General features: G+C 56.9%; 11 protein-coding genes across 11 annotated transcripts; 5 read left to right on the forward strand and 6 right to left on the reverse strand.

The window, feature by feature from the left end:
- Positions 1-8: 8 nt before the first annotated feature.
- On the reverse strand, positions 9-1,565 carry B0H64DRAFT_136557 (Alpha/Beta hydrolase protein). Its single transcript, XM_062798220.1, has 6 exons — positions 1,378-1,565; positions 1,261-1,303; positions 1,147-1,187; positions 930-1,081; positions 746-871; positions 9-679 (listed from the first exon to the last, which is right to left on the reverse strand). Exons 1-6 carry the CDS (start codon positions 1,439-1,441, stop codon positions 251-253), a joined length of 855 nt encoding a protein of 284 aa, XP_062661558.1. The 5' UTR covers positions 1,442-1,565; the 3' UTR covers positions 9-250.
- A 1,139-nt stretch (positions 1,566-2,704) lies between these two features.
- B0H64DRAFT_393705 (heat shock 70 kDa protein) lies at positions 2,705-5,342 on the forward strand. Its single transcript, XM_062803658.1, has 3 exons — positions 2,705-2,910; positions 3,121-3,800; positions 3,878-5,342. Exons 1-3 carry the CDS (start codon positions 2,843-2,845, stop codon positions 5,098-5,100), a joined length of 1,971 nt encoding a protein of 656 aa, XP_062661559.1. The 5' UTR covers positions 2,705-2,842; the 3' UTR covers positions 5,101-5,342.
- Positions 5,343-5,361: 19 nt separating this feature from the next.
- Positions 5,362-6,773, reverse strand: B0H64DRAFT_136597 (uncharacterized protein). The gene has a single exon (XM_062798222.1). The coding sequence runs from the start codon at positions 6,440-6,442 to the stop codon at positions 5,675-5,677; it is 768 nt and encodes a 255-aa protein (XP_062661560.1). The 5' UTR covers positions 6,443-6,773; the 3' UTR covers positions 5,362-5,674.
- B0H64DRAFT_136598 (RNA12 protein-domain-containing protein) lies at positions 6,774-10,009 on the forward strand. Its single transcript, XM_062798223.1, has 4 exons — positions 6,774-7,332; positions 7,396-7,632; positions 7,707-8,227; positions 8,289-10,009. The coding sequence occupies exons 1-4, from the start codon at positions 7,104-7,106 to the stop codon at positions 9,858-9,860; spliced, it is 2,559 nt and encodes an 852-aa protein (XP_062661561.1). The 5' UTR covers positions 6,774-7,103; the 3' UTR covers positions 9,861-10,009.
- A 159-nt stretch (positions 10,010-10,168) lies between these two features.
- On the reverse strand, positions 10,169-12,780 carry B0H64DRAFT_474061 (kinetochore CENP-C fungal-like protein; the record flags this gene model as incomplete). The annotated part of the gene is made up of 4 exons (XM_062808029.1): positions 12,474-12,780; positions 12,250-12,410; positions 10,421-12,193; positions 10,169-10,341 (listed from the first exon to the last, which is right to left on the reverse strand). Exons 1-4 carry the CDS (start codon positions 12,551-12,553, stop codon positions 10,169-10,171), a joined length of 2,187 nt encoding a protein of 728 aa, XP_062661562.1. The 5' UTR covers positions 12,554-12,780.
- A 117-nt stretch (positions 12,781-12,897) lies between these two features.
- Positions 12,898-14,137, forward strand: B0H64DRAFT_431858 (ribonuclease H-like domain-containing protein). Its single transcript, XM_062805987.1, has one exon. It carries the CDS (start codon positions 13,045-13,047, stop codon positions 14,086-14,088), a length of 1,044 nt encoding a protein of 347 aa, XP_062661563.1. The 5' UTR covers positions 12,898-13,044; the 3' UTR covers positions 14,089-14,137.
- On the reverse strand, positions 14,138-17,142 carry B0H64DRAFT_358283 (protein SEY1). Its single transcript, XM_062801642.1, has 4 exons — positions 16,933-17,142; positions 16,397-16,846; positions 14,601-16,333; positions 14,138-14,549 (listed from the first exon to the last, which is right to left on the reverse strand). The coding sequence occupies exons 1-4, from the start codon at positions 17,022-17,024 to the stop codon at positions 14,263-14,265; spliced, it is 2,562 nt and encodes an 853-aa protein (XP_062661564.1). The 5' UTR covers positions 17,025-17,142; the 3' UTR covers positions 14,138-14,262.
- Positions 17,143-18,190: 1,048 nt separating this feature from the next.
- Positions 18,191-19,430, forward strand: B0H64DRAFT_393721 (ADP-ribosylation factor family-domain-containing protein). Its single transcript, XM_062803659.1, has 3 exons — positions 18,191-18,771; positions 18,838-18,992; positions 19,057-19,430. Exons 1-2 carry the CDS (start codon positions 18,348-18,350, stop codon positions 18,978-18,980), a joined length of 567 nt encoding a protein of 188 aa, XP_062661565.1. The 5' UTR covers positions 18,191-18,347; the 3' UTR covers positions 18,981-18,992; positions 19,057-19,430.
- Positions 19,431-19,591: 161 nt separating this feature from the next.
- On the forward strand, positions 19,592-21,221 carry B0H64DRAFT_393728 (Fructosamine/Ketosamine-3-kinase). The gene is made up of 4 exons (XM_062803660.1): positions 19,592-19,809; positions 19,901-20,113; positions 20,230-20,929; positions 21,006-21,221. Exons 2-4 carry the CDS (start codon positions 19,927-19,929, stop codon positions 21,109-21,111), a joined length of 993 nt encoding a protein of 330 aa, XP_062661566.1. The 5' UTR covers positions 19,592-19,809; positions 19,901-19,926; the 3' UTR covers positions 21,112-21,221.
- A 72-nt stretch (positions 21,222-21,293) lies between these two features.
- Positions 21,294-23,815, reverse strand: B0H64DRAFT_136845 (uncharacterized protein). Its single transcript, XM_062798224.1, has 5 exons — positions 23,575-23,815; positions 22,870-23,439; positions 22,659-22,805; positions 21,788-22,564; positions 21,294-21,730 (listed from the first exon to the last, which is right to left on the reverse strand). Exons 1-5 carry the CDS (start codon positions 23,632-23,634, stop codon positions 21,575-21,577), a joined length of 1,710 nt encoding a protein of 569 aa, XP_062661567.1. The 5' UTR covers positions 23,635-23,815; the 3' UTR covers positions 21,294-21,574.
- A 494-nt stretch (positions 23,816-24,309) lies between these two features.
- Positions 24,310-25,250, reverse strand: B0H64DRAFT_373319 (mediator complex, subunit Med18; the record flags this gene model as incomplete). Its single annotated transcript, XM_062802279.1, has 3 exons — positions 24,310-24,631; positions 24,688-24,858; positions 24,943-25,250. 3 exons carry the CDS (start codon positions 25,248-25,250, stop codon positions 24,310-24,312), a joined length of 801 nt encoding a protein of 266 aa, XP_062661568.1.
- Positions 25,251-25,328: the final 78 nt, after the last annotated feature.

Consider the following 25,328-nt stretch of genomic DNA (forward strand, 5'->3'; position numbering starts at 1 on the left):
GCATCTGCATGTTGCATGGCCAACAACAGGTCTTGTTTTTGTGTGTATAGACATAAACATAAACTTTAGAGAGCCAACTTGACATTTTGAACTGACCGAATTGGTTGCCCGGGTCTCCATGCCCTTTCGCAGCGTTCAACAGTTATGATAGGAGACAAGCCATCATCAGTAACGTCTCTCCGCCAACTGGCAGCAGTACCACCCCCACCCCGCCACTACCAACGCGGCGCGCGAGCCGCCCATCGGTAGCTCAGCAGGCATGCACCACGGCGGGCACGCCGCCCTCGGGCGCGCCCAGCTCGGTCCGCAGCACGCGGCCAAACACCTCGAGCAGCACCTCGAAGCAGGCCCGGCTGACGGCGGGGTCGTAGCGGCCCTTGCTGAGCTCGTCGCGGATGAAGGCGTGCTGCGCCCACGCGAACTCGTGGAAGCTGGCCGTGACCCCGGCCTCGCGCATCTTGAGCCGGATCAGGTCGCGCCCGGCGTCGGGCACGTGCGTGTCCTTGACCCCGAAGATCAGCGAGACCTCGCCGTGGATCCGTGCGAGTTGGTCCAGCGTGTGCAGGCTGTCGGGGGAGGGCGCCGTGGCGGACGAGTTGGCTTCCGTGTAGGGGCCGAGCGTGCGCGTGTGGATGTCCGTGGGGAAATAGCAGACCGAGGCGGTTATGCGGGGGTCGAGCTGGAAAGCAGGGGGGGTGGAGGGTTAGTTTGGGGTTAAGAGACCTGGGAAATAGAGAAGGCATACGCTTGCACGCAGGGCTAGATGTCCACCTAGACACATGCCTGTTGCACCGATACGGCCGGTGCAGGTGGGCAGCGAGAGGAGGTGGTCGACTGATCGGTTCGAGTCTTCATCGTAGGACTCGAGGGTCTGAATGTTTCTCATTAATTGGGGGTCTACAAAGAGGCAAGGCTTGGAGCTCCCCCACCTTGGTTATCTTCCACTCGTTCCCCTTGTCGGTTCCCGGCACGTCGTATGCCAGAGGCTCGGGGCCGGTAAAGTCATGGTAGCTGCTAGGAGCGGCCACGATGTAGCCCTGACCGGCAATCTGTCTTGCGAACCGAGCAACTGGACCAGTAACTATCTCGCAAACCCGCCGCTCATGATGAGTTGTTGGTCACTGGCAAGAGAGAATTACATCTCACCCTGGTAGATCTCGCTGAAAAGCACAACTCCGGGGAAGCGGCTAGGGGATGGAGCTTGTAAGCTGTCAAGTACATGGAAGCGAGTGAGGCTCTGAATGGCGTGGCCTAACTCACGCGTTGGGATAACCGGCGATGGTGGGATGGAACAGGAAGATTCCTGGCAGTTGACCATGTCAGTTTGATAATGCCAAGTTGAATGCTGAGTTTGAGCCCAAGTTGGTGGGAACTCACTCATCGAGCCTTCCTTGCCATCGACCAATGTTTCCACATCAGCAAAGCTCTCCTTAATCAACATGGCGGGCAAAAGTTATTTGGTTGGAGAGGTGAATTTTTTTCCAAACTGCATGCAATTGTGTTAAGCTATTCTCAAATGGACGACAAAAGAGTCTATAGGGCTCAAGCAAAACGGACTTTTTTTTGGTGATGTTGTTCCTGCCCCTGAAAATAGCTCTGCTCTGCCAGTCACGCCAGTGCATCACTGAGCCATGCCCCGCTCTCTGGCATCTGGAGGGGAAAGCTGATTGCGGGGCAGCCGAGCATTATCTTATCGCCTCATGACTTCATTACCGGATGGCGGTGGCGGGGAACCCTGAAATGACGCTATAGAGGACCCTAGGGGGCAAGAACAAATTGCCGTTCTGAAACCGTTGAAAATACCTAGGTACAGTTGGAAAGTCAGCTTGATACCGTTTAACAAAAGAAAGAAACGCGTCCACGAGTCTGGCCCATTGGGCACTTCAAGGCAGGGAGGGGCTTGGTGGACAAAGAGGTTTGCCGATGGCGGTGCTTCAGGCACCCAGACCGCAACCTGGAACGCTGAGCCAAGACCCTGCAAGATCGCGAGTGGGTCCTGCGGGGTACTTTGGGGTACATGGCCACACTCAAAGGGGTGAAATTTCATGCAGCAGTGCCACCAAAGGGGGTGGTTTGCGGCTGCCGCGCCTCAACCCGTCTCAGAGCGTGCAGTTTGTGGTACCGCTTCTGATGAAAACGGCCCTCAAATGGTTGGAAGCTGGGTAGCTCGAAAGGTAGGGTGAGATGTGTGTGTATGGTCAGCTTCGCCCATCAATCATGATGGATGCTCCCAACTCGGGCACTGACTTTCTGCCTGACCACGGACATGGAACTGCCCGTCCATGATTTCCGATCCTGCGTGCCTGCAAGAATCATCCGCCACCGGGGAGGTGCTTTGCCTCTAGATTGGCGCCCCTGCTAGGAAGCATGCCGGTGGAATTTCCGTATGAATACCTAGGTATTTACTTCAAGAAGGTAACCCCCCTTGCCTGTCAAAGAGCTGCAGGGACAGTACCGGTCGAGGTACGAGAGAAACACAAAGAGACTGGACGCAAGGCTGCTGATGCTGCAAGAGCCCGGTAGAACATTCCAGTGCTGTGTGGAGTGGTCGAGAGGCTGCGCCAGGTTGCCAGGTCAATCGAGAAGTAGCTGGCGGTACCTTTGGTTGGTGGGGTTGGAGAAACCCACCGAAGGCCGTGGAAACAGCGACCAAAGTTCAAGCTGCGCTTAAATTCTAAAAGCTCTTCTGCCCCTCCTTCCACTCCCACACTCCCCATCCCACCAATTCTTCTTGCAACCCATTCACGAATTCCCACCACATTTCCGGGAATCTTCAACGAACGTTCTAACTCTCTACACTACTTAATTCCCATTTGATTTGTCGATCGAGCACACAGACAAGATGGCTCCCGCCGTCGGTATCGACTTGGGCACGACCTACTCGTGTGTGGGCGTGTTCCGTGAGGATCGGTAAGTTCAACAGTGATTCTCGAAGACGGATCGCTCGTGATCGGCATGCCTCGCAGCTTGGTGGGCCACTTTATAGGTTGGCTGGTTGACATCAACCGACCGATCCCATGAGTTGGCCCCCGGGTTGTCGAGTCCGGCCCCTCGAGCTGGTTTTGTCTTTGGGCGGCCCCCTATGGCAATAAGGACAGTATGCTAACCAACTCTCCGCAGTTGCGAAATCATTGCCAATGACCAGGGTAACCGGACCACCCCATCGTTCGTTGCCTTCACGGACACCGAGCGTCTTATTGGAGATGCCGCCAAGAACCAGGTCGCCATGAACCCTCACAACACCGTCTTCGACGCCAAGCGCCTCATTGGTCGCAAGTTCGCCGATGGCGAGGTTCAGGCTGATATGAAGCACTTCCCCTTCAAGATCATCGACCGTGCTGGCAAGCCCATCATCGAGGTCGAGTTCAAGGGCGAGCAGAAGACCTTCACCCCGGAGGAGGTCTCCTCCATGGTCCTGACCAAGATGCGCGAGACCGCTGAGTCTTACCTCGGTGGCACTGTCAACAACGCTGTTGTCACCGTTCCTGCCTACTTCAACGACTCCCAGCGTCAGGCCACCAAGGACGCCGGTCTCATCGCCGGTCTCAACGTCCTGCGTATCATCAACGAGCCCACTGCTGCCGCCATTGCCTATGGTCTCGACAAGAAGGTCGAGGGCGAGCGCAACGTCCTCATCTTCGATCTCGGTGGTGGTACCTTCGATGTGTCCCTCCTTACCATTGAGGAGGGTATCTTCGAGGTCAAGTCGACTGCTGGTGACACCCACTTGGGTGGTGAGGACTTCGACAACCGTCTTGTCAACCACTTCGTCATGGAGTTCAAGCGCAAGTTCAAGAAGGGTAAGTTATTTCCCCCCCCCTTTCCCACGGCATATGGCCGGCAGTTCAAGTTCTGATACTGACATCCCTCTGCTCAGACCTTTCCACCAACGCCCGTGCGCTCCGCCGCCTGCGCACTGCTTGCGAGCGTGCCAAGCGCACTCTTTCGTCGTCGGCTCAGACCTCGATCGAGATCGACTCTCTCTTCGAGGGTATCGATTTCTACACCTCCATCACTCGTGCCCGCTTCGAGGAGCTGTGCCAGGATCTTTTCCGCTCGACCCTCCAGCCCGTGGACCGTGTCCTGACGGATGCTAAGATCGACAAGGCCCAGGTCCACGAGATCGTCCTCGTCGGTGGCTCCACTCGTATCCCCCGTATCCAGAAGCTCATCAGCGACTACTTCAACGGCAAGGAACCCAACAAGTCGATCAACCCCGATGAGGCCGTTGCCTACGGTGCCGCCGTCCAGGCTGCCATTCTGTCCGGCGACACTTCGTCCAAGTCGACCAACGAGATCCTCCTGCTCGACGTTGCCCCTCTTTCGCTCGGTATCGAGACTGCCGGTGGCATGATGACCAAGCTCATTCCCCGCAACACCACCATCCCGACCAAGAAGTCCGAGGTCTTCTCGACCTTCTCTGACAACCAGCCTGGTGTGCTTATCCAGGTCTACGAGGGTGAGCGCCAGCGCACCAAGGACAACAACCTGCTCGGCAAGTTCGAGCTCACTGGTATCCCGCCCGCCCCTCGCGGTGTGCCCCAGATTGAGGTCACCTTCGACCTGGATGCCAACGGCATCATGAACGTCTCGGCTCTCGAGAAGGGCACTGGTAAGACGAACCAGATTGTCATTACCAATGACAAGGGTCGTCTGTCCAAGGAGGATATCGAGCGCATGCTTGCGGAGGCCGAGAAGTTCAAGGAGGAGGATGAGGCCGAGGCCAGCCGTGTCTCGGCCAAGAACGGCCTCGAGTCGTACGCCTACTCGCTTCGCAACACACTCAGCGACCCCAAGGTCGACGAGAAGCTCGACGCGGCTGACAAGGAGACCCTCCGCACCGAGATCGACAAGATCGTCACCTGGCTCGACGAGAGCCAGCAGGCTACCCGCGAGGAGTACGAGGAGCACCAGAAGGAGCTTGAGGGTGTCGCCAACCCCATCATGATGAAGTTCTACGGTGCTGGTGGTGCTCCTGGTGGCATGCCTGGCGGTATGCCCGGCGGCATGCCCGGTGGCGCCCCTGGTGGCTTCCCCGGTGGTGCTCCCGGCGGTGCCGGCCACGACAACGATGGCCCCACCGTCGAGGAGGTCGACTAAACGGGTGGTTGACATTTGGGCCGGCGTTTCTGCTTTTCTATGCGCTAGTAGATTGGATCCGCGTCAACGAGCTGCGGAATTGCGCTCTCTTGGGATGCGGATATGGGGTATGGGGTAACACCTAGATCTGGTTTCTCTTTGATGATCATGATACAGGGGAAAAGCAGGTGGGAGGCTGCATGGACTGTACTTTAGTTACGATTCCCGTTTCCTTGCAATGAACAAAGGAAATTTCATACTTACACAAGTTGCTATAATGTGTGCTTGTGACATGTCGAGAGTTCCTCTCCTTCCGTGTGAACTGAGCTGGGGCGCCGGAGTCTAAGTTGGTATTGGCGGAGCCGTCCGCTTTTCTCATAGGGCGTAGTAAGAACGGCGAGGGTTTCCTTTCCTTATGCATACGCTGAGTTTGTTCATAGTCCGTAGTTCTTTCCATTCATCGCACCCTAGCTACATGGACGCTTGGTGTCCGATCATGAATCATTGTGCGGTTGGGTATCAGTAGTAGAGATGGAATTAGGTCGCTAATAAACTATCAAAGCCGAGTCCATGTCACTCCTTCTTCCTATGATCACTATCTATTATTCCCCTCTGCCCCTTCCGTCATCTCCCGAATCTGCCTCCGCCGCTCGGCATCCATCCTCTGCAGCTCGGCATCGTCTATCGCGGGCGCCTCGAAGCGCTGCTGGAAGGCGGTCCCCGGCGCGACGCGCTCCTCGCGGCTCGCCCACACGTCCTCGCTGCTGGGCCGGCCGCCGCCGTACTTGGCCTCCTCCTTGAGCCGGTAGTGCTCGCGCACCGCCGCCGCCTTCAGCTCGGGCGAGTACGACTTGGTCCGCATGCAGAACCAGAAGTCGTCCCACAGCTCCGAGCACGCCCGCACGGACCCGTACCGGTACACCGCGTTCCATTGCGATCCGGGCGTGTGGCAGTGCCACGCGTAGTCGAATGCGTCGCGGCAGGACATGCTGGTCGGGAGGAGGTGCTCGGACATGGCGAGGGATTGGGGGGTGCGCGTCTCTTTTGGGGGGGCAAGTTGTTCGGCGGTGGGGGTGTCGTCGGGTTTTGTGGATGACCAGGGGAGCCAGGAGGAGGAGGAATTGGATGGTGGTGGTTGTGGTGGTTGTTGGGTCTTGGGTTGAGAGGACGATTGGGTGTCCTTCAGGAGCATGTCCATAAACATAGCCATCTCGCGGTCGGCTGAGTTAGACGAGGCCTCGGCAGGTGGTGCTTGGGTTGGTGCAGTCGGTGTTGGTGGTGTGGGAGTGGTCGATGCTGGGGATGCACTGTCGCGTGAGCCCTCGGGCTTCGGCGACGAGGAGGTCTGCCAGAACCAGCCCATGGTGATGATCGCTTCGACGTCGGTGGATGTTTGGTGGAGATGCACGTTGCTGCTTGAAATCCTGGTTGCAACAATGTTCAATTGCTCAATGTACCGGATAGGAGAGGGGAAGTGAGGGGCAGGTCGGTCTTCCGCGGGAGGGTGTCCCAGCGCGCCGGGTGGTCTGGATGTCAAAGGGCTTGCAGCCAGTTAAAGATTCTCTTGCATCCGGCCGGCAGTGATTGGCGCGCCGTCCGAAGACAGTGGTGGGGTAGCTTGGCACCATACTTGGCGGCCAGCCAGCTAGGGCCTGAAGTCGACGGTGCTTCCCGAGAAAACAAGACGCAGAGGACAGAAAACAGAGTCTTGAGAAAAGGGATGGATTGAATCAGTGTATACCTACATAAATATGATATTCAAATGAGAGGTTTAAATTTGTCAAGACCGGAAAGTCGCAGTTACTATGAACCAGAACACGGTTCGTTAGTCTTGTCAGTCGAAACCAGGGCCCAATGACCTCATTGAACCAGGGCCACCACCTCCCGCTTCGTCGTCGCACCCGACGTGGGGGACTTGTTAAACAACCACCAACCCGGGAATATCTAAATTCTCATCGGACGACATTTTTCACGCGTAGTCACCGGGGCCTTTGATTTCACGACATTTGTGTTGCCATGAAGCAATGATACCAGGACGAGTCTTGTTTCGGCCGGTCGGCGGGCACGGGCTCAGGCCCCCGCCATGCCTGGTTACAACAACCTGCGCTCTTCGACACCGATCGCCGGTAACTACAAGACTGGGCCAGCCGAGGCGTCTGATTCGGAGATGGGAGAGCACATCGGGAACTGTTGGGAGCGACAACTCGGGACATATCGACACACAACCCAACGAGGCAATCCTCTTTTTTGACAGTAAGCTCCAAGAAAGAAACAAGCAACAATCTCACAACATCGCCAGCTTCTGACCTTCTCTAGATATCTTCCCCCTCAAGCTCAGCTCAGTACTGCTCTGGAGAGCTTGGGAGACGAATGAACTGCTCAGGCGATTCAACAGCGCGTCCTTGAGTTTCCTTGACCCCATTGGCCTCGTCAAGCGGGCAATCCCCGAAAGCGCCCCGATCAAGGTCACCGAGATCATCCCGCGGCTCAAAGAAGGCGGGGCTTACGTCAAGTTTACCTATCCTGACAACATATCGCCCGCGGACATAGAAGGTATTCATTCACCCTCAGGACATATACCCTACTGCTCTTACCCCCGTTGGCAGGACGCTTACACAAACCATCAGATCAACTGGTCAAATCTCTCGACAAAACACCCATCAAGCCGTGGTTCAACCCCTTCCGCCATATCAAGTCGCGCCTTGTCCTTGGCCGGCCGTGGCTAGAAGACCTCTACCGCCTCCCGAAGAACCGCCTCAGGATCGAGTTTGTGCCCGCCAGGAACTCCGAACCGCCAACCGAATTATCACAGGAGTCCCTGTACAGCCTGTTTCGCCGATATGGGAAGATCTCTGACATTACCTCTCAACCCCCCGACTCCAAGGTTCTGCCCAAGTTTGCATATGTGGACTTTGTCTTGGTCCGGGACGCCATTCTAGCCCGGAACTGCATCCATGGGTTTGTCCTCCAAGAGGAAGGGAGCAAGAGCCTAACCCGCCTGCGCTTGTCGTACGAACAACGAGTAAAGGCTCACCAAATTTGGAACTGGGTCACGAACCACCCGCGGATCGTCATCCCCATAATTGCTGCCTTTTTGGCCGCCTTTACCGTTGCCGTCTTCGACCCGATCCGCGAGTTTTTCGTCAAGGTGCGTCTGCTCCTCCCCAAGGATTGCTAATTGTTGAAGCACGAAACCTAACTATATTTAGGTGCATGTACAAAGGTCTTTCGAGTTCACCGATAGTAAACTGTACAAATGGTTGAAACGGCAAACCTCCGACATCCTCACCTTCCACAAGCGGGGAGACGACGACGCGGGCCTCAGTGCCCTATTTACCCACCGAAGGGACCTGATCGACTCAATACAAAATAACCTACTTGAAACCGTGGGGACATTCATCGTCGTTCAAGGACCACGTGGTTCTGGAGGCCGGGAACTTGTTATGGACCAAGTGCTTGAGGGGCGGCGCGATGTGTTGGTGGTAGACTGCAGGCAGGTGGTGGAAGCACGGGGCGAGGCGGGAACCATCAGGAAGCTGGCTAATCAGGTCGGCTACCGCCCTGTATTCTCCTGGGCCAACAACCTCAGCAGCATGGTCGACCTCGCCATCCAAGGCACCACGGGAGTCAAAACTGGGTTTTCCGAGACTCTCGAATCACAAGTCACCAAGATCCTCCAGACCACCGCCGAAGCCCTCAAGGATGTTTCGCTCGCTCGCAGGAAGAGCGATAGGGATGCGAGCCTCACAGACGATGCCTATTTAGAGGCCCACCCGGAGAGGCGGCCCGTCATCGTGATAGACAACTTCTTACACAAGAGCGAGGAGAAGGCTATCGTATACGACAAGATCTCGGAATGGGCTTCTGCCCTTGTGCAGGCCAATATCGCCCACGTCATCTTCCTAACTACCGATACATCGTTTTCGAAGCCCCTTTCGAAGGCACTTCCGGATCGTGTTTTCCACCAGATTACCCTAGGTGACCTCACTCCCGAAGTCGCAAAGCACTTCGTGGTGTCGCAACTCGAAACCGACGACGATTCCGACAAGAAGGTGAACCATGCCTCTCCTTCCATCAGCGAGAAGCAACTCCGGAGGGACCTCCAGGAGCTGGACGAGTGTATTGACGCCCTGGGCGGCCGCCTAACCGACCTACAAGTCCTGGCCCGCAGACTTAAAGTTGGCCAGAGCCCGAAGAAGGCCGTTTCAGACATCATCGAGCAGAGCGCGTCCGAGATCCTGCGCATGTTTCTCCTCGCCAACAAAGGTGCTGCCGGCTCCGACGACAAGAAGTGGTCGACCGAGCAGGCCTGGTATCTGATCAAGGAGATTGCCTCCAAGGAAAACCTACGCTACAACGAAGTTCTGCTCTCCAACACCTTTGCCTCGTCCACCACCGCCGGCGCTGGCAACGCCGAGGCTGCCCTCGAGAGTCTCGCCACTGCCGAGCTGATCACGGTCAAGTCGCGCAACGGCCGACCCGCCACCATTCGTGCCGGGAAGCCTGTGTACCAGGCAGCCTTCAATAGGCTGCTCAACGACGCAGTCGTTAACGCGCGGATGGACCTGGCGTTGCTGACTGAGCTGGCCAAGATCGAGGCGAAGATTATCGACAAGGCCGAAGGGGAGCTCAGCGTGCTTGGAAGTTTGCCCTCGCAACCGTACGAGACTACCGACCGGATCAACTACCTTTTAGCGAAGCTGCAGAAGAGCCAGCAGAAGATCGTGGCGTATGAGAAGGAGATGGCTGGGTTGAAAAAGGTGTTGTCCGAGGAGGCTTGAGGGCTTCTTATCCAAGTGTTTAGCGCGCGAGCAATAGCGGTGGCGTTGGATACCCTTCTCAACTTCGATTTGTAGCCGGAGCCCCTCAGTTAGAAAGAAAGCTGTATTATACAAGCAAGCACTGGTATATTTTGAAGCGGTGAGCGACTGTGGTGTCATTATTGGACACCCCGTTCCGTCCCCGGGCCATGTGGCCAGTTACCTGTAGACTAACAAGAGTGAAGCAAACGCTCCTCCCAGCAAATTTGCCCTTTACTCCCGACCCATACACTCTTCCATTCAACAGTCCGACAGCTGCATGCCGCTTCTTACTCCTCTTCGCTCTCCATCTCCTCGCCTTCGCTCACCTCCACCTCTTCGTCCACGTCATCATCCTCGGCGACATCTTCTTCGGGCGGCGCGTTTACAGGCATTTCTTGCCCTTGCGCGAAGAAGATGCGGGCTGGCTGGTCGTAGTCATTGTTTATTGTGTATTCGTTGTCTGGGAAGAAGCGCAAGTCAGTAAGCAAACAATCAGTAGCCAAGCGGGAATGGGAAAGGGAGGTTGAAGGTAAACATACACCTAGGCACGATGAATATCCCGCCCTTGCTGATGCGGAAACTCGTCTCCTGAACGGTTACCAGCACCCGGCCGGCATGCACAAAAAAGATCATGAAAACCTTGCGCGAGTTCTTGAGCCGCTTGATGGCCCCCGGCGGCAGGTCGACCACGCCGGCGCCGATGAAGCCCTCGCTGAACACCTTGGCGTAGCGGAACTCGCCGCCCACCACTTCGGTCGTCTTGATGGCCGGCCCGCTGATGGCGAGCTGCTTGTCCATGACGCTGACGAGGTCGTTCGGCGCGGGGGGGTTGAATTCGTACTCGGGCTGCCACACCACCACCTCGCCCGTGACCGTCCCCGGGTCGAGCTCCCACACCTCGGCGGGCCCATCATCCTCCCCATCATCAGCCTCCTCAAACCCACCACTCCGCCTCCGCCGCCCGCGCTTCGCGGGACCTCCCCTCTTCCCAACCCCACCACCACCACCACCACCACCGCGGCGGGACTTGGCGCGGACCTCGGGCTCAGGCTCGTCGACGCGGTGGACGGCGTTGACGCTGGAGAGGACGAAGCGGGAGGTGCGCTTGCGGCCGACGAAAGCGTCCTCGGCCTCGTCCTTGTCGAACTCGACGCGCTCGTTGCGCCAGTAGGCGAGCGGCTTGAACGAGGTGCGCCCGGACCGCGTGCGGCTCATGGACGAGCCCGGGTCGCCCGGCACCTCGCGCCGGTTGATCAGCAGGCCGCGCGACTTGGGCAGCGGCGGGCCCCGCGCCATGGCTACTTGGGACACGTCGCCCGCGTCGATGGAGGACTTGCGCTTTCGGCCGCGGGGTTTCGGGGCTGGGGCCGTGGCCGCCGCCGGTTGGGGCGCCTTCTTGCCTGGAGCGGCGGCCTTCTTAGGGCCGGGTTTCTTCGCGTTGGCGGCGGGGGATGTGCGCTGGCGTTTTGGCTGTGGCTCTGGTGAGGGCTCCTCGGCCGCTGCGGACTCTTCGTCTAACGAGCGGCGCTTCTTAGAGCCGCGGGCAGGGGGTTGCGCTGCTGCAGCTGAGGCCTTGCCGGCCTTGGGGGGCCGACCGCGTTTCCCAGGTGTTGGTTTTTGTGGTTTAGGCGTCGGCTCTTGTTCCTCCTCCGAGTGCCCGCCGTCCTCTTCTGGGTCCTCCTCTTCCTCCTCTTCTTCCACGACTTGCTGGACAGGCTTCTTCTGAGGTTTCGCCGCCTTAGCTGGTGCGGCTGCCTTCTGTTTCGGTGGTCGGCCCGGCCTCCTTTTGGCAGCAGGAGCTGGCGGGTCCTCGTCCTCTATTACTGACGCCTGCTCCTCTTCGGCCTCGCTTTGCGCTGGTCCCGGTTCTTGTTCGGCAAGGTCGTAGTCTTCCCCTTCGTTCAGCATGGCCATGGATTCTTCGACGAAGTCGTTAACCTCGTCTTCATCTGCTGCATGACCACCTTCGCTTTGCGCCTCCTCCTCCTCTTCGGAATCGTGTTGCAATGGCTGCAGGCGATTGCCGTGAGCCTGGGGCTGCGATAACGAGTGTGGACCCCCGTTTGCGACACTGCGGAAGTCTAATCGGCGCTTGGTTGCGGTTTGATCGCCCGTCGGCTGGCTACTGGATCGGGGACCGTCATTTCTAATGACGGCACCACGGGCTGGCGATGAGGAGTTCCGCGCGAGGAATCGGTTTCGTTGGGCGGGTGAGTTGAGCAGCGGCTTGGCTGGTGACCGGACGCGCGACAAGGGCACGGGTAACCTACTCCCCTGGCCGTTGAGCAGCGCCGCCGGGCCAATTCCAGATGCTAGAACCAAGGTTAGCGACCTTTCTTTGTTTGGCTGCGTTGTCCTGGGACCGTACTTGTAGTGATATCCATCTCCTCGCCGCTTCCGTAATCGTCGGATCCTTCATCCTGCTGGTCCTCGTGGTCCGACTTGCCGGGCGACGAAAAAAGGGTCTCAATCGGCTCCATGCCATGTTCATCGCGTACCCCCGAGTCGGGAACCGTGACGCCGGTTTTCCTGTGCCCCGGTGTTAGCCAACCTGAATCCATTTCCTCCCCTCGTTATGCGCCTCTGACGTACCTCCCCACCACACCGAGTTCGTAAATATGTTCGCCCTGTGGCGCGAGCGTGCGGCGCGCCAGGGACGGTCGGGGCGCCATGTCGGCGACGTCGGCGACGAGTTTCGGGGCCGAGACGCGTTAGAGCTTAAAGTTGGCAGCAATTCGAATGGTTCTCGGGCGCGTCGCGTAGGGAAATGCGAGCAGCGCAGATTCAGGCGGCCGAGGGGTCGACGATAAGCGGAAAAAGTGGGATATCGTGGTGTGGTTGTTTACTTCGCCCAAGGGAATGGAGAGTGGGTGTCGCGCGCGATGTCGCTGCAGTGTTGTACTGCCATGGATTTTGTCGGCACTGTGTGTAAATGGCCGCTGAAATGCCTCGCTGATTGGCTTAACCCGTGACGCGTTTCGACGGCGGGCACGCGTCAAGCTCGGCCCCTCCAGGGAGACATGACAGGGGGTGTGGGTGCTGCACATGCATGTTCGCCGCAAAACCCGTCCAAGGCACTTTTCAACTTTTTGACACTGACAGGAACTTGGACTGGAGTTATCGACACTCAGGATTGAGTCGGTAGACAAAACATTTCGGCAACATGGACAATTCAGAACAAACCGAGGATGTTACCCTCGAAACCCCTCCCCCATCCGTCTTCATCCCACCCTCAATCAACGAAACCGCCCTCCTCGCCGGAGACTCCTATTCCTACTACTCCCCCGTCCCACCCTCTCTCCTACCACCACCCGACTCCCCGCCCTCCGCCACCGGGCCCCCGTGCGCGCTCGGCGTCGACGAAGCCGGCCGCGGTCCCGTCCTCGGCCCGATGGTCTACGGCGTCTTCTACCTGCCGATCCCGCTCTCCGACCCGCTCCTGCGCACGACGCACCACTTCGACGACAGCAAGGTCCTCACCCCGGCGGTGCGCGCGTCGCTGATGCAGACGCTGTGCACGCCGACCAGCGACCTGTACGAGTCGTGCGGGTGGGCGGTGGACGCGCTCTCGGCGCGGGACATCGGCGCGGGCATGCTGCGGAGCGGGCTGGCGGCGTACAACCTCAACGCGCAGGCCATGGACGCGACGGTGGAGCTGATCAAGGGCGTGTACGCGCGCGGGGTCAACGTGCGCGAGATCTACGTCGACACCATCGGCCAGCCGGCCGCCTACCAGGCCAAGCTGGCCCGCATCTTCCCCGCCGCCAAGGTCACCGTGGCCAAGAAGGCCGACAGCCTGTACCCGAGCGTCAGCGCCGCCAGTGTGTGCGCCAAGGTGACGAGGGATGTCGCCCTGGAGACGCTCTGGAAGGCTAGGGGCGGCAGCGGGGAGGAGGGAGAGGGAGCGGAGGAAACTATGGGTTGGGGGTCGGGTTACCCGTCGGACGGGAGATGTGTCACATGGCTGAAGGGTAACATGCATCCTGTCTGGGGCTGGGGGCCCGAGTGCAGGTTTAGTTGGGGGACGGCGAAAGACATGCTGGAAGCGACCCCGGCGAAAGGGGGTGGCGTCAACGTGGAGTGGCCGGTCGACGAGGACGCCGACACCCAACGGTTGACCGACTATTTTGCCTCCGCGGGCCAGGAGAAGGACGGGGACGAACTGGGGACATGGTTTGGCACACCGGCCGGGTTGGAAGCATTTTGAACATGGGTAAACAAATTGTACTTGCAATCATGTTGGATAATCGGGACCGGCGTTGGAGTTCGGGAGTAATAATAAAGATATCCTGTGTGGCAGTTGACCACTGCCTCTTATACAACAAGAATAACAAACAAATCAGCTATGTAAACACCGGCGTTACGCCATTCCTAACCGTATCTAAATATCATCGTACTCTTCGGCCTCCTGCACCTTCTTGCCGCGGCTATCCAGCCTATCCATACCGACCCCTCTGTGCTGCTCTCTCGGCGGCATCGCGATAGCTTGTCTAATCGTCTGGTTGCTCTCAACAAAGTCGCGGAGCTTCTCCTTGCCAATCTCGACGGCCTGGTTAGACGCCGCGTTGGCCATCTGCATCATCGGGCCGAGAAGGTTGAGAGTGTAAGCCACGTATGTGCCACCTCCCATGACGAGGAGGAGCATGAAGAGCATGGGATTGCGCAGGACTAGGAAATGTTAGTGGACTGCTCTTAGGTCAACAATAACGGAGGACTTACCCATGATGATCTCGTTCCACCCGAAGATCAAAAGGACGACATAGAAATAGAACGGCACCTGGGTGATGCCCCCGATGGCGCTCCGCTTGGCCTCGACGTAAACCCCATCGGCCATCTTTTTGAACCGAACGACGAGGTCCTGGCGCTTGCTTTCGCTCAGCACCGTCATCTCCTCCTCGAGGCTCTTACCCTCTTCCTCATCCACGCCGCCAATAGGGGCCAGGTCCTCCTCGTCCTCGGGCTCGGCGCCGGCAGGTTGAGGGCCAACGAAAGCTGGCAAGTCCGGCGGGGCGTATGTCTCGGCTAACCTGAACCTCGCTAGCAGCGGAATCAAGCCCAGCGTGGATTCGCGGGCCCGGGTGTAGATGCCCTCAATATCGTCGGTCGGGCGCCAAATGCGGGGGACGCCCTCTTCATCGTACCGGAACTTGTCCTCAAAGTTCTCGCGGAGCTTCATAAGGATATTGCTCTCCATCATCTCCTCCTCAATCTTCTCCCTGAGCGCGACCCAGCTCTTGCGCCTGAGCCGCCAAAGGCCGACCTCGACCTCCTCGGAACTCGCCTCGAAACTCTTAGCCCTGTCGGCAAACCTTGTCTCGGCCTCCCTGACGATGCCACTGAAGCCATTCCAGATACGGTCCCAGAGATCCTTCTCCGTCGCCGGCTTCTCGCCATCCTCAGGCGCTCCGGACCCACCCCTGCCAGAACCGATCTTGTTGAACTCAACACCGATAGCATCGCCAAGCCGAGACTTGACCCATCTCTCGACGCGGTTGGCCAGCCGCCTCATCTCCTCCTTGCGCAGGCGCGCACTGACCTCGTCCAGCTCCTTCTCGAACAGCCGGTACTGCGGCTTAAAGTTGGTCCACGCGACGCCCTGAATGAGCAGGCTCTGTGCCTCCTTTTTGAAAAACTCGAGCGTCTTCTTCTTCTGGTTGTCGACAATCTCGGCAAACTCATACACACCGCCGGCCTTTTGACCCGCCTTCACCGCGTTCGTGACGGCGTCGCTGAAAGCCGCTACGCCGGCCTTGTGCGCTGCCGACAACTGTGTTTGATACAGCGCCTTGAGGCGCGCGTCGATCTTGCTCTCGAGCTCGCCGCGCTTCATTGTGTACACACCCTTGTGGTACCTGCTAGCCTGCGTCTCGAACGCCTTGACGCACTTCTCTCGGGTGCCGGCGCCGGTGGCGCCGAGATCGGGCAGGACGGTGGCTTTGCCAAGGCGGGTAGCTTCGGCTTGCTGCTCCTCGAGGGGGACGACGACGGTGTCGAATCCGACGAGGACTTCGCGCGAGATCTCGTCGCAGCGGAACTGGGCGAGGAGTTCCTGCTGGGTCGGGAGGTCGAGGTCCTTGTTGTTGACAATCTGGTCCCAGACGCCTTCGGCGTACACGGACAGGCCGTCGGCCGGGATTCTCCTGTGGTACTCGGGCAGAAAGACGCCTCCGACAAATTCCTGGTCCTTGGCGGAGCGGTGGCCGGTCGTGAAGCGGGTGCTGAGCTTGTTGGCCTCCTCCAAGAACTTTTCGGGCTGAAGGATCTTGTGCGGGAGCGCGGCGAAGGCAAAGTCGAAGTAGTCCTCGATGCTAGAGTTCTCGAGCCCTTGGGGCTTGGAAAGGGTCGACCAGATCTTGGTCAAGTCCTGAACCAGGGTGTCGCGCAGGTTGGCCAGGGGAGTGTTTCCAACGTGGTCGCGAATGACGAAGAAGAGGAGGGACCTTGTCTGCGACCTTGGAGTTGGTGTTAATATTTTCGAGCTATGGGGACGAAGGAATAGGGAAGAAAACACTTACTGCCTGTCCTTTAAGAAAAGTTGCAGGTTGACCTCAAACACGGTCTTGAGCAGACCCATGTTTGCGCCCTGGTACAAACCAATCTGATGTTCCCAGATGTTGACGATCAAAACCTCACTCGTCGCCAGGGCAAAGAGCGCGCTCTTGCGCTCAAAGTCTTGGTCTTCGCCGCGCTCACGGCCATCGGTACCCTCGACATCCATGACGAGGATATTGTCAGCCATGGTGGCAGCATCCCCGTTTGTATCGGCGCGCTTGTTCTTGGACATCCATATTCCCTTGGTTGTTTGGCGGCGCGCCGACTCGGACATGACGCTGAACTCGGTCTTGAACAGGTGGTTGAGAAGGGTCGACTTGCCCGTCGACTGCGAGCCGAAGACGGAGATCAGGTGGTAATTGAAGCCGGCCTCGGCGACGCGGGTCTCGCCGAGGTAGTCATTGAGATTCGTGCTGCAAAGCGAGGGCTTGGTTAGCTGCGTTGCGTCCCTTCCTTCCTTCCCGGAGCGAGCGGACAGCGTGGCGGATATTTCACGAACTTGAATGCTTTCTCCTCGTCGATGACCTGGATGCCGTGCTCGTATTGTTGAGCTGTCGGCCCGTCGCCGACTGCCGCAAAGTGGCCATTCATCGCGGCGGCGGTAGTCTGAGTGGTGCTATGCGATGGGGAAAGGGAGAGTAAAGAGCTTGGTAGCTGCAGGTGTTCTTAACTAAGTCCGGCGCGGCGAAACGTGCCATGATGCAGTAACCGAATGCAGCCAGGGGGCGCCGTAATCAAAAGCCATGCGCTGCCGTCGAGGCTTCCGTTTTCTGACTGGTCGGCCGCGCTTGGCCTGGCCAAAGCGCCCGCCAATCATAGCTCAGCGTACCCACCTAAATTTTGTTCGTTCCTGGTGCCCCGTCGTGCCCGTCACCGCCAGCCCAAAACAGCCATGGGTCGGTCGACCATGGAAACCCCAAATCCTCGGCTGTCGAAACGAAACGGAAGCCGTCTTGGAGTCCAAAGAAACCAGGTTTACTCCATTTACTTTTCTTTTACCTCATTTCTTCTACTTGATTTCTTTTTATTTTCTTTTTTATTTTTGCCTTTGGTTTCCTTTCGAGTTCGGCTTTTTTAGCCAGAGGGTACCGGTACCCGTGGACAAGCACTTTAGTTCGTTCCATGCGGCTGGCAACCGAGGGTACCAAGGTCAGGCGAATTGCGACCCAAACAAAGCTGCGTGCTTGATGGATTGAATGTCTAAACACTAACAGCATAGGTAACAGACTTCTTGACCTAGAGCTGCCTTAAATCTAACCCGATGGGCTCAGCGTAGAACTTGATGTTCAAGAATAGACCCAAGACTTGGCTGAGTATTATACTACCGAATTCGTGAAATGAACTATTGGAATCCTCAGCTATGAAACTATCCTACCTCATTAAAACAACGGCCGAATTCATAAAGTTGTGGCTTGATAGTTAGATCCTCCCTAATACCAACCTACCTGGTTAGAATTCCTCCTTAGCTTTGGAATTTGTTGACAATATCCCGAGGACGCATGCCACCCGTGAACGTTACTCATGGTTACATGAGTAACGGACGGAGGTGACTAATTCATGGTGTTGCACTAAAGTGAACTCCCACGTGGCTGCGGTCGGCTGAGGGCGATTTGGTCTGAGTGCTCGCAGGAGGCTAGAGCGGGTGACCCGTGGAAGACGTCATACGGCAACGACAGCTGTTTCCATTGCGTTGCAGCCAATGGCCGCGAAGTAATGTCTGGTTGGATGACGACCAAACCTCGCAACGTTTTGAAAACGGAAGCCATCCGAAAGACATCAGGAATCCCAAAGAACAAACGGTATTTACTCTATTTGCATTAATTTCACTCGATTCCTTTTATTCGTTTCTTTTTTGCTTGATTTCTTGAGCTCTTTTCGAATTCCGCTATTTTTGGGTCAAAGGGTGTCGAGGCAATGACCTCCTCACGCATAATGGGCGTATCAGACTGGTTTTACGCCTTCCTCTCATATCTTGGACTTTACCGGCCAGCGAAGTTCGTTTTCGTTGGGCTCAACAACGCCGGGAAATCGAGCCTGCTTCAAAACTGTGCAGACAATCTGCCAGGCTTCGCTGTAGCCACATCGAACACCGGCACAGAGACGCTAACCAAGGGCATTGTTTTATTCACCGCTCTCGACGTCGGCGGTCACCACCGAAACCGGGAGCTATGGACAAAGAGCATCTGTGGGGCGTCGGCTATCATCTATATGGTCGACGCCCAGGATGTTGAGCGATTTGACGAGGCCGCAGCAGAACTCCATGCTCTATCTGCTGCTGAGGGACTCGACGGGGTCCCCTTCTTAGTGCTAGGAAACAAAATTGACCGCCCTGGCGCAAGTACGTGATAATCCCCCAACGCTTGTTGAATTAATTGCCGCTTTATGTCCTAATGGCATCGAATAGTCACGTCAGCGCAGGACATTTGGGATCGACTTCGGGTGCACGAGATTGAAAACCGAACAATCAAGGTATTCATGTGCTCAGTAACCACTAGAGTGGGATACGCGGAGGGTATTAGATGGCTTTCAGACAAGATATTATTATAGGGAATTCCGAGGGTGAGCTCCGAGATGTCCATCTCTGTCAAGAGGGTAACCTTCGTTCAGACTCACATCGAGACAGTCCGCGATCACGTCTTTCTTCCGCCGACTTCTGGTCCCCCTCTGGATCCTTGTGCTGAGGACTCCGGGCTCGTGCAGCACCCTTCAGCAGCTTCCAGCTTTCAGTGTAATTTGGTCCGGCGCCTTCTAGGGCGGAGCTTAGAGTCAACGACATTGCTGACACGAGCTTAATAAAGCTGACTATTTAATACTAAATCATTTGTCACTTGTTTATCTTTTCTAAAAAAAAGCTTAAGGTCACCAAAAAATAAGAAAAAGAAGAAGAAAAAGAAAAAGGAAAAAGAAGCAAAGAGAGAAAAAGAAGGAAAGAGAGAAAAAGAAGGAAAGAGAGAAAAAGAAGGAAAGAGAGAAAAAGAAGGAAAGAGAGAAAAAGAAAAAAAACTATAACCTAACTTATAGGTGTGTAGTCTTTACCCTACGAATTGCATTCCGTTTCTCAGCAGCCTCATTGCTCCCATGATGGATAGTATCTCAAATCAGGATAATTTCTATAGAATCACAACACAGTGTGAAATTAAAGGAATAACATTTCGAAAGCCAAAGATGATACACCGTGTGAATTGCTCGTCTATGGCCGTTCACCAATGATTGCATGTTCCCACTCTCCACTTCCGAGCATCCATCCCATCATAGATTCTCCCATCTCACACCCTGATCCTCACTCACTTCCAAGCACAAACAACAAGCACTCCATATCCTCGAGTCATTCATGGTCTTCTTTGTGAATCCGGAACCCCCCTGAACATTCTGTAAGGTTTGGCGAGCTCCCCTTGAACATTTTCAAGTCACAAATGTCAGAATGCGAACGCGACTGACGTCACTTCAAACCTTGGGGTCTCTGATAGGTTCACACGCCATTTCACTCCCAACGATGCTCCCCAACATTGATGCGGCCATCCTCGAGGCCCTAGGCCTCGAAGCAACTAGCTCAAAGCTAGTATCTCACGGAGGCTCAGGTTTCTCTTCCACATACAAGCTAATGGCCACCAAAGACGGCCAAGAGCTCACTTTCTTCATCAAGACCGGCACCGGCCCCAACGCCGAGCTCATGTTTCGAGGTAAAACCCCCCTATTTCCCCTTTTACTTCTTTTTCCTTTTTCCCCGTGCCCTCCTCCCCCCCAGCCTAAGTTTCATCCCCACCAACTAACACCCGCCGTCCCCCCTACCCACCAGGCGAGCACGCCTCCCTCAACGCCCTCCACGCGGCCGACCCCTCCCTACACCTCGCCCCGCGCTCCCACGCGCACGGCGCCCTACACAGCTCACCGGGCAAGTTCTTCCTGGCGACCGACTTCCTGGACATGCGATCGACCGCATCAGGCGGCACCGGCCTCTCGCTCGCAGCCAAGCTGGCGCGGCTGCACACCACGACGGCGGCGGCACCGGTGCCGGAGGGCTTCGCGCGGCCGGCGTACGGCTTCCCCGTGCCGACGTGCTGCGGCGCGACGCGCCAGGACAACGCCTGGACCGAGTCGTGGGCCGACTTCTACGCCGAGCGCCGGCTGCGCGCCGTGCTGGCCGAGGGGGCGCGCAGGAACGGTCGGGACCGGGAGCTGGCCGATGCGGTGGGCAAGGTGGCGGGCGTGGTGGTGCCGCGGTTGCTTGGGGATGGCCATCTGAAGGGGGCGAGGCCCGTGCTGGTGCATGGGGACTTGTGGAGTGGGAATCATGGGCGGGCGAGGATTGCCGGCAAGGGAGGGGTTGAGGAGGTCGTGTTTGACCCGGCCTGTGTGTATGGGCATTCTGAGTATGAGCTGGGGATTATGCGCATGTTTGGGGGGTTTGGGAGCGCGTTCTGGAGGGAGTATGAGAGCTTGGTTCCAAAGGCCGAGCCGAAGGAGGAGTGGGACGACCGGATTGCGTTGTATGAACTGTGAGTTTCCTCCGTGCCTGTTTGTCTCCCGGGGCGTGGGAGATCACTAGGGTAATATGTGCTGACAGTTTTGTAGATACCATCACCTCAACCACTACGCGTTATTTGGCGGGGGGTATCGGAGTGGCGCCATGTCCATCATGCAGAAGTTGATTTCAAAGTATGGGGACGCCTCTGACTAGAGCGACGAGACGGATCTGGGGGGTGTACGCTAGGGGCTGTTCTTGTCACGAAATGTAGTGTCATGCCACACGCCAACAACAAATGATGAGGCATGATCGAACAATTAGGTATGTGATGTTATTCAAGTATTCGACATCTATCGACTCCCTGTGGGTATGAATTCTCGAGGCTCGCTCGTTTAGGCGAGGGACTTGCGCCGATGCCATGTGTTGGTTGATTTGAATATGATGGAAGGTTTCCTAACCACCGCAGCCAGTCGAAAGGTGGCGTGGGTAGGTTAGTCCGGCCGCTGTGAGAGACGCATGATATAACCTAAACGCGGTGCTTCACGTTGTGTTCTTGAACAGCCGGACACGATACGAGCCCTTCCAAACTGAGCTAGCACGTTGAAGCGCAGCATTGTGTCGGTCTTGATGGGCCAACCAACAGTTCCGTTTAGAAAATATCGATCTTAGACCGCTCTCAGCCAGAAGGTCTTGGTGATGGAGAAGTCATGCTCTCTGGCGTGTGAGGGACAGCCTTGGCCATCCTCGCCTCGTTTATTACTTGCAACGGGTCCAGACCCGTCGCTAACATACCGTCCCTGCGAATCATCATGGACGGAAAGCGGAGGTTGGCCTAGGAGTTGTTAGTGATACCGCCGGCTACCTTATACACAACGAAGGAGAGGCTCACCTCGTTGACGATATGGGCGTATTTCAAACCAACTTCTTCGGCGATGAATTTAAGGCGGCCCTTCGCCCATTCACGCTGTTTCTCGGTTGACATATCGTGATTTTTGACGCATGTCAGGGTCCATATCAAAAACAAACCCGGTAGAGCTTTGCAGGTCCCCTCCTCACCGCAGGCGAAGGTTGACAACCCTGGCCCGCCTAACCCCTTGCCATGCATGCGCCAGCCTAAATGATATGGCACGGAGGCAATGATGTCTGTGATAGTGCCTTCGCAGATACGTTTTGAGGTTTTGTACTCGGGAGTGGTGCGGTAGTCTGCTGGCGCGCAGACCCGAGCAGCGATCCGGATGTTGAGCGAGGCAATGAGCAAGCGAGAGACTCGCGCCATGTTCCACGCCATGGCGGAGACGAAATCAGGATAGACATCGACGCGCCCTGGGAATGCCTCTTTCTCGCCAAAGTTCCCGCTCGGCGTCTCGGGGCCGTCTGCAGGCACCAAGCACACAGTCCGGAACCGAAACTCGCCTGGAATGGATGCGAGCCAACTGGCGACCTCCTGGTCTAAACCTTGGATTCGCTTTGCCGTCTCGTGCATTTGCGCAAGTGACTCGGGTGACCTCGAAGCGTTGGCTAGGAGCTGGTTTGCCTCGGCTCTGAGTTCACTGAACTTGAGGTTGAAACGCTGACAATTTGCGAAGAGCGACTCAGTATCGCCTCCTGACATCCACCAGTCGGCACCGAAGGGCAGCTGTAAGCCGGAAGATAAGACGCGGGAGACCTGATAGGTGTGGGTCAGGGTGCTGGCCAGGTATGTCTAGATACAAACGTTCCACCTTCGCCCGAAGAGTGATAAACGTTAGGGCAGGACTTACTAGGTGATGCCGCACAGCCGTGAACAAAAGCGTGCCTAGCCGGGTCCGGCACATATCTTCACGGCCGCGGGTCTGGACAATGTGAACAGCGCCATCAATATGTGTGCGCCACGCCAACATCCTACTCTCCTTAATGGCCGTTATGCTCTGAGAGGATGGACGTCAACCACACGCTTTATTTCCCGGGTATTAGGAGAGCCAAAGGACTTACCTCGTACAAACATAGCAGCAGAACCGCTGCCAGTGTTGAATCAGTACTGGCAGCGGCGGGATGGCCGAGTGCCTTGTGCGTTTGGGCCAGAGCCAGGGTATGCTCTTTCAGGGACAGCTGGGCGAGGTTGATGCTGTCGGCCCTAGCGCGGTTGCCCAGCAGCGCAAAGGCACAGGCGTTGAAGGCGTAACGAAGTGCGCTCTCTGAAGGTTCTGTGTCCATCAGCGGAACTAGGTATTCCATGAAGCCGTGCGGGGCGACGCCGACAGGCACGAGGATGAAGTTGGAGGCGAAGTAACATGAAGCCCGGTGAGCGAGGGGAATAGTCAGTGCCGATACTGGGGACGGGCTTGGGCTCTGCCGCCGTCGCCATGGCTGCGGTTCTTCCTGAATGAAAACAAAGGGGCGAGGAGTCGTGGGCTGTTGCTGCTGGGCATCGCCGGCCTTGCGCAACCGCCGCACTGTCGACCCGGTCTGGTCACGGTGAACAATCTCAAACTCGGGCCGGTACCCACCGCATTCTCTCCTCGATTTTTCACACCGTTTGCAGGTCGGTTTGCCCTCGTCGCACTAGTCGAGTGTGGTCAGAATGAGTTGATGGCGATAAACCTGCCCTCGCACTGCCCCAGTGCTGTACTTGTAACCTCGCCGTAGCCATACCCGCCAAAAAAAAGCACAAGGACAAGAGATTGGAACTGAACCCACTTTGATGCGGCGTGCGCGGCAGGTCCGACAGCCCCGGGAGGGCTTCCCACCGTAGACCATCTCGGGCGGGCATATGTAGCGAACACTACAACTTCTCTGCCGGTTGTTTGCCGACGCCAACGGCCAGCTTGAGCGCAATTCTAATCCTCCTTCTTGGGCTTGCGGGGTCGTCTCATGACCTGTCGAGTTGCGATGCGGACTCGTCACACATTCGCGCGGGCTGAGACGTCGCGATCCTGAAATGGAACAAGCCCCACCACGGTTCAGGGGTTCAATTGGGAAACCAATCGGCTCGCTCGCCTACCGCTAGCGGCTCCGGCTTTCCAGAGAGTGGAATCAAGCACGGTCGATGCGTCGATCAGCAAACAAGGGTTGACATGGGACTCGGGAGAGATCATGGGACAGAGAACACAGATATAACGGTCAGACCGTTGAGTTCGACTCCTGAGGATCGTGGAAGCCATAAAAAAGGTTCAAACGTATCGCTCTCCCGTTTGGTAAACTTCCCGCCAACGACCGGAGCATTGCAGTGGCGGGGGTTGTGATAACGGTCGGCAAAGTTAGCCCGAAGCCAATGCGGCCATTATTATTTTCCCCTGGCGTCTTGTCACCCCTGTGCCTCATCCACATCCTTCGTCAACGTCTTGACAACTTTCACGTTCTGAGTGAACAATTAGTTAGTTGGCAGGGCTTCGGAGTAATATTGTCACGGCTTCTAGGCTCCTCAACCGCCCTTCAAGGAGGAGCCCGGGTGTCGTGACAACGCCGGTCAAAGACGGGAAAGTCGAAAACACCCCTGAATTGCTCCTGGACTCGGCGCAGCTGTGCCTGAGCTTGTTTGACGCGATCCGGCATCGTGGCCGCCGGGAAAGAATCGACCTTGGCACGGACATAGAGGATCCAAAAATTGCCAACGGGTTGGAGTGTCCCCGGGTTGGGAACCTGCTGTGGTACCATCGGGTCTGGATTCAACGATGCCACGAACATCCGAGTCAAGGAATATTCAATGCCCTCGAGCCACCAGCAGTATGACTCCTCGATCAAGTCCGATTGGAGCCTAGGCGGGAACGGTTAAGCAAGGCAAGACAGGAGATATTATTTTGGCCGACGAACCCGAAACCGTTGTCAACCAGGATCGATGCGGCCCTGGGGTCATCGATGTCGACAACCCTGCGCTGGGTGATTGAAGGGGGCCGTTGCGGACTCGGCGGATCGGGCATGTCGACCCACCTGAGAGCACAAGGTTTACTGGCAAGGATGCTGCTGGCTGATGCAGCTTCCCCCCTAATCGCAGACACATGTCAGCGACGACAAGCAAGGACACAAAGGGAACACGCGCACCAAAATGAGCTAGAATCTGGGACTTACCCTTCCATGGCGGCGGCATTCATGACATTCTCGGCCTCCTCTGTGATGTCGGTGCGCACCTGCACAACAGATGGCTGCTTGGCGAGGATCTGATGCAACTCGTGCCATTGAGCGGCCGTCGGCCTCCGCTCTTTCTGTAGCTGTTTGATGGTGGAAAGTCCTTGCGTGGCCGAGTTCTGGGGTTTGTAATGCTGGACACGGGTGTAGTAATGCCGCTCACGGGATTCGGTGACGCCGCAGAGAATCGCCCGAGCCGTGGGCCCATCCTCCGTCAGGACGGTAGCAGCGAGGAAGCTTTCATGAGTCATCTGTTTCATAAAAGTGTAAAGAGATCGCGTGTACGGGTGATTGATCCCGTATGTTTGGCGGTGGTTGCGGCTTTGTTG

Source organism: Chaetomium fimeti (assembly GCF_033439085.1).
Source record: "Chaetomium fimeti strain CBS 168.71 chromosome Unknown B0H64scaffold_3, whole genome shotgun sequence".
Classification (NCBI taxonomy): Eukaryota; Fungi; Ascomycota; class Sordariomycetes; order Sordariales; family Chaetomiaceae; genus Chaetomium; species Chaetomium fimeti.